The 6,011-nt window shown below is 43.1% G+C and overlaps 1 protein-coding gene across 1 annotated transcript; it reads right to left on the reverse strand.

Moving 5' to 3' along the window:
- Positions 1-2,516: 2,516 nt before the first annotated feature.
- Positions 2,517-5,837, reverse strand: slc25a27 (solute carrier family 25 member 27). The gene is made up of 9 exons (XM_041860503.2): positions 5,484-5,837; positions 5,117-5,308; positions 4,925-5,006; positions 4,260-4,382; positions 3,953-4,065; positions 3,784-3,868; positions 3,588-3,680; positions 3,280-3,382; positions 2,517-3,181 (listed from the first exon to the last, which is right to left on the reverse strand). Exons 1-9 carry the CDS (start codon positions 5,572-5,574, stop codon positions 3,110-3,112), a joined length of 954 nt encoding a protein of 317 aa, XP_041716437.1. The 5' UTR covers positions 5,575-5,837; the 3' UTR covers positions 2,517-3,109.
- Between the last annotated feature and the right edge of the window lie 174 nt (positions 5,838-6,011).

Raw genomic sequence — 6,011 nt, forward strand, 5'->3', positions numbered from 1 at the left:
TCAACTCAACTCGCCGTGTATGGAGGAGGAGGAATGCTGCCTATGACTCCAAGAACACCATCCCCACCGTCAAACATGGAGGTGGAAACATTATGCTTTGGGGGGGGTTTTCTGCTAAGGGGACAGGACAACTTCACTGCATCAAAGGGACGATGGACGGGGCCATGTACCGTCAAATCTTTGTTGAGAACCTCCTTCCCTCAGCCAGGGCATTGAAAATGGGTCGTGGATGGGTATTCCAGCATGACAATGACCCAAAACACACGGCCAAGGCAACAAAGGAGTGGCTCAAGAAGAAGCATATTAAGGTCCTGGAGTGGCCTAGCCAGTCTCCAGACCTTAATCCCATAGAAAATCTGTGGAAGGAGCTGAAGGTTCGAGTTGCCAAACATCAGCATCGAAACCTTTAATAACTTGGAGAAGATCTGCAAAGAGGAGTGGAACAAAATCCCTCCTGAGATGTGTGCAAACCTGGTGGCCAACTACAAGAAACGTCTGACCTCTGTGATTGCCAACAAGGGTTTTGTCACCAAGTACTAAGTCATGTTTTGCAGAGGGGTCAAACACTTATTTCCCTCATTAAAATGCAAATCAATTCCTAAAAATTTTCACATGCGTTTTTCTGGATTTTTTTGTTGTTATTCTGTCTCTCACTATTCAAATAAACCTACCATTAAAAGTATACACTGATCATGTCTTTGTCAGTGAGCAAATGCACAAAATCAGCAGGGGATCAAATTCTTTTTCCCTCACTGGAACTCCATTAACATTATCAGACTTGTACAGTGGGGGAAAAAAGTATTTAATCAGCCACCAATTGTGCAAGTTCTCCCACTTAAAAAGATGAGAGAGGCCTGTAATTTTCATCATAGGTACACCAGAAAATCACATTGTAGGATTATTAATGAATTTATTTGCAAATTATGGTGGAAAAATAAGTATTTGGTCAATAACAAAAGTTTCTCAATACTTTGTTATATACCCTTTGTTGGCAATGACACAGGTCAAACGTTTTCTGTAAGTCTTCACAAGGTTTTCACACACTGTTGCTGGTATTTTGGCCCATTCCTCCATGCAGATCTCCTCTAGAGCAGTGATGTTTTGGGGCTGTCGCTGGGCCACACAGACTTTCAACTCCCTCCAAAGATTTTCTATGGGGTTGAGATCTGGAGACTGGCTAGGCCACTCCAGGACCTTGAAATGCTTCTTACGAAGCCACTCCTTCGTTGCCCGGGCGGTGTGTTTGGGATCATTGTCATGCTGAAAGACCCAGCCACGTTTCATCTTCAATGCCCTTGCTGATGGAAGGAGGTTTTCACTCAAAATCTCACGATACATGGCCCCATTCATTCTTTCCCTTTTACACGGATCAGTCGTCCTGGTCCCTTTGCAGAAAAACAGCCCCAAAGCATGATGTTTCCACCCCCATGCTTCACAGTAGGTATGGTGTTCTTTGGATGCAACTCAGCATTCTTTGTCCTCCAAACACGACGAGTTGAGTTTTTACCAAAAAGTTCTATTTTGGTTTCATCTGACCATATGACATTCTCCCAATCCTCTTCTGGATCATCCAAATGCACTCTAGCAAACTTCAGACGGGCCTGGACATGTACTGGCTTAAGCAGGGGGACACGTCTGGCACTGCAGGATTTGAGTCCCTGGCGGCGTAGTGTGTTACTGATGGTAGGCTTTGTTACTTTGGTCCCAGCTCTCTGCAGGTCATTCACTAGGTCCCCCCCGTGTGGTTCTGGGATTTTTGCTCACCGTTCTTGTGATCATTTTGTCCCCACGGGGTGAGATCTTGCGTGGAGCCCCAGATCGAGGGAGATTCAGTGGTCTTGTATGTCTTCCATTTCCTAATAATTGCTCCCACAGTTGATTTCTTCAAACCAAGCTGCTTACCTATTGCAGATTCAGTCTTCCCAGCCTGGTGCAGGTCTACAATTTTGTTTCTGGTGTCCTTTGACAGCTCTTTGGTCTTGGCCATAGTGGAGTTTGGAGTGTGACTGTTTGAGGTTGTGGACAGGTGTCTTTTATACTGATAACAAGTTCAAACAGGTGCCATTAATACAGGTAACGAGTGGAGGACAGAGGAGCCTCTTAAAGAAGAAGTTACAGGTCTGTGAGAGCCAGAAATCTTGCTTGTTTGTAGGTGACCAAATACTTATTTTCCACCATAATTTGCAAATAAATTCATAAAAAATCCTACAATGTGATTTTCTGGATTTTATTCTCTCAATTTGTCTGTCATAGTTGACGTGTACCTATGATGAAAATTACAGGCCTCTCTCATCTTTTTAAGTGGGAGAACTTGCACAATTGGTGGCTGACTAAATACTTTTTTCCCCCACTAAAAAGTCATAGACCATGGGGGTAAATTACATCTGAGAAATATTCACTAGATAGGGAATGCATAATAGATTAACAGTTTGCCATTACACAGGACAGTCCTATACAAGGAAAAAGTTAAAGCTACTAGTTATTTACTGGTAATCAACATAAGAAAGCTCTGTAAATGTCTTGAATTGATTATTTATTTTCACAGTATTTAATTCACTATGGTCAGCAGTGGCCACATAAAACCTTGTGTTTGATATAGTAAATGTCTTTATGCTTCTTACCCTATGCAATTAAGCATATAGCTTTTATAATGTTAGTGTTCAGACAGTTAATGACATGAAACATGTTAAGAGTTTGTTATAACGTTTGACCATTAGCAGCTTGTAAAAACAGTAATCACGCCTGAAACAGTGGAGAACACTTTGTATCATAATAAGTCAACTGACTGGTCTCTGTCAAAGGACAACGTAACTAACAAGCATCACTACCATGGCACAGTTATGCATGTTGTGTACATGGCTCTGTAGCACCAAGTGCAGCACCTCAAAAAAGTAGATTTATGAATGTGATCAGTCCTTACATTTACGTCATTTAGTAGACACTCTTATCCATAGCGACTTACAGGAGCAATTAGGGTTAAGTGTCTTGCTCAAGGGCACATCAACAGATTTTTCATCTAGTCGGCTCAGGGAATCGAACCAGCAACCTTTCAGTTACAGGCCCAACGCTCTTCACCGCTAGGCTACCTGTCTGACTGACAGTCCAGGTTTTAGAATGAGCTGATGCCCATTGTCTTTCGTATTTGTTCGAATGAGAGCCAAAATGTCATGGACCAGGGAGCCTGTAGTACCAAAGAGACAACAAGGGCAGTATGAATGTATTGTACATTGCCACAGTCAAAGATCAAAAGCATTATAATACGAGACCGAGTAAATGTACCATTCTCATCCAAGTAGGGAGAAAGCCTTTGTACAGGGATATGAACCCTTCCCCCTTGACAGATTGGATCAGGCAGTCAATGGAAGACTTGTACAATACGCCCCTGTGGAAAAATGTATGTAGCCTATTAGGTAGATACCTTTATTTAGTTTATTGGTCTTTCAGCATTATAAAACCTGTAATATGAATGATTTATCTGTTGCATTTTGGATTATCACTTGTTACAATAAGCTGTAAATGACATCCTAAGCATATAGCACAGTAACACTATCAAGGAATGAATACTGTTCTCTGATTGGCTGCCTCACCTGCCATTCGGATCTCTGGGCTGGTTCATTATTCTGGTTTTGATGACATCTGCTGGTGTTCCCATGGTAGCAGCAACCAGACCAGAACATGTGCTGGATGGAGAGAGGACTTCAGAATTTGAATTTGAAAATATATTCTCTGAAGTAGTTAGATATACATTTTGAGTTATCATTAAATCTCTGTGTTATACTTTACCTTGCTAACCCATGGCAAAGGCTGGTGTCTTGTAGCGAGGTATTTCTCAGAAGAAAGTGCTTGACAGTATCATATGTTGTGAGATCTAATTACATTTGAGAGCAATTAAATCCCTATACACATTACAGACAGTACATTTTCACTTTTGCCTGTATTCACTCAACTATACCTCCTAGATTGACCAGAGCAGCCCTCTGTACGTTGGGGACCCACCCTGCCCACAGGCCCCGGATCCCCCCTTCAGAGACAATCTTCAGGAAAGCATGGTACACTCCTTGAACCCTGTCTCAAAAGAGGCCAGATGAGTCCACTTTTATTTTTTTAAAGAGGGAAACTTCTCTCTCACATGATACTGTATCTAATGAGTGATTATTAGCTTACAACTAAATTACATGAGTTAAAATAGGAAGTACAAACCGACATACAGTTTAGGTTGAAGGATGGCTAAAGACTGAAAACTAGCTAAACACACTCACCGGGGTGGCTTGCCCTCCAGCCTGCGTCTCCCCTCCATCTGCATCTGCACCTTGACCAGGTCGGTGGGGCTGGCCATGAACTGACCCACAGCCCCAGCCAGCATGCCCCCGATCGCTGCTTTCCTGTTGGGAAAAGGAGAGCAAACAGTGGCTTGGCTGGGTGGACACTGGCAGAGAGGCCCAAATCAAAATGTATTTGTCATATGCTTCGTAAACAACAGCTGTAAACTAACAGTGAAATGCTTACTTACAGGTCCTTTTCCAACAATGCAGAGTTAAGATTTTTTATACATAAAGACGAGGAATAAATACACAGTGAATAACAACAATGAGTAAAAGTAACATTAATATGTACAGGGATAACCAGTCAATGTGCAGGGGTACCAGGTGGTTGAGGTAGCTATGTACATATAGGTAGGGGTTCTGAGCCTAGTTCAGTCTGCTCCTGATAAATGCAGTGGCTTGGGACTACTATGAATGCATGCACTAAGCAAAGCATGGAGACCTCCAGAGCAATAGACATCTAGTCTTTGTTCTGTTGAGACTGGGGAAATGCAATGCTCTTCAACAGTTTGCATTTATCTGATGTGACTTTAAATTTACTGTGGTTATAGTTATAGTATTGAGGAGTAGTGGTCAGCTCCACCACTGTGCTGTTCTCTCACCAAAGCGGGAAGCTATCATCTTCAGACCTGCCAAGGACATCTCGGAGCTGCTCATAGGCCACCATCCGCACTCCTGAGTACACTAGCAGAAGTACAGTAGGAGGTTAATGCAGGGAAGATGATGTGGGTAACTAGCCCTTATCAACAAACCCCCATGTATGTAAGTAGTGAGATCAGTCTGGTGTAGGCTACCTATATGTCTGTACACAGCTGGTGTGGCCCCCTGCCACAGTTTAAGGGGACCCTCCTCGCGTACAATCCCCAGGGCAGTGCCCAGCATCCCTCTGTAGGCCGTCTGAGGGCCCCTGCCGGGGCCATGCTGTCTGAGGGCCGCTTCACCCTGGATCTGAAGCCTGGTCTTGGTCAGGTCGAGGGGGAATGTCACTGGAACCGATATTGAGACAACTTTGAGTTGATCACAGTGACACTGTTCTGTGTAATGTAAAACATTCCGCAAAATATATGGTAATGAAATTGTAGAATTGACATTGAATTGATTCGACAATGACCAGTACCATAAAAGAAGCTGGAAAATATTGGAGAGCACGTATATGCCTACCCATTTCAGCAACAGTAGCTGCACATGCTGACAAGATGAACTTTGAAACCCGAGGCCACTGCGGGACCCCTGACTTCTCTTCTTGTCCCATTTTGAAATCCTTTTGCAAGTCTGTGCAAGTCAGCCTAACAGTTCGCGATTACTTTGCTACTCCGTTTGAAAGTAGCTCCCTACACATTATAAAACAAAGACATGCAATGATCATTAGAGTTATTTTTATTTATGCTGAACGCTGTGCACCGTTTAAACAGCGACATGTGCAAATATGACATGCTGCTTCGCTTAAACGTTTACTTTTCTCTTCTACAGGACAACGACCTTTAACCAGAGAACAGGAAATGTAGTTAATGTGAAGAGAATTTATCGCACAGCCTACTGCATCGGGGCTCTGTCAAACTACATTTCCTAAACAACTTTTCGCGCAATGTTGACAAAATTAAGCTCTGCCCTCATTTTAGCAGATTGGTCCAGACTGAGAAAGAAGCCCACCCTGGTTGGCTAATCTTCCTGTCATTTCACCATCTGCTT

The sequence above is a fragment of the Coregonus clupeaformis genome, chromosome 33, assembly GCF_020615455.1.
Source record: "Coregonus clupeaformis isolate EN_2021a chromosome 33, ASM2061545v1, whole genome shotgun sequence".
NCBI lineage: Eukaryota > Metazoa > Chordata > Actinopteri > Salmoniformes > Salmonidae > Coregonus > Coregonus clupeaformis.

Bases quoted from the DNA above. Each gene is read 5' to 3' on its own strand.
- slc25a27 (XM_041860503.2), bottom strand. From the start codon at position 5,574: ATGGGACAAGAAGAGAAGTCAGGGGTCCCGCAGTGGCCTCGGGTTTCA. The intron at 3,681-3,783 runs GTAAAGTATAAC...CTCTCCATCCAG, and splicing joins CTTTGCCATGGGTTAGCAAG to CACATGTTCTGGTCTGGTTG. The intron at 3,182-3,279 runs GTACATTTACTC...TTGGTACTACAG, and splicing joins TCCCTACTTGGATGAGAATG to GCTCCCTGGTCCATGACATT.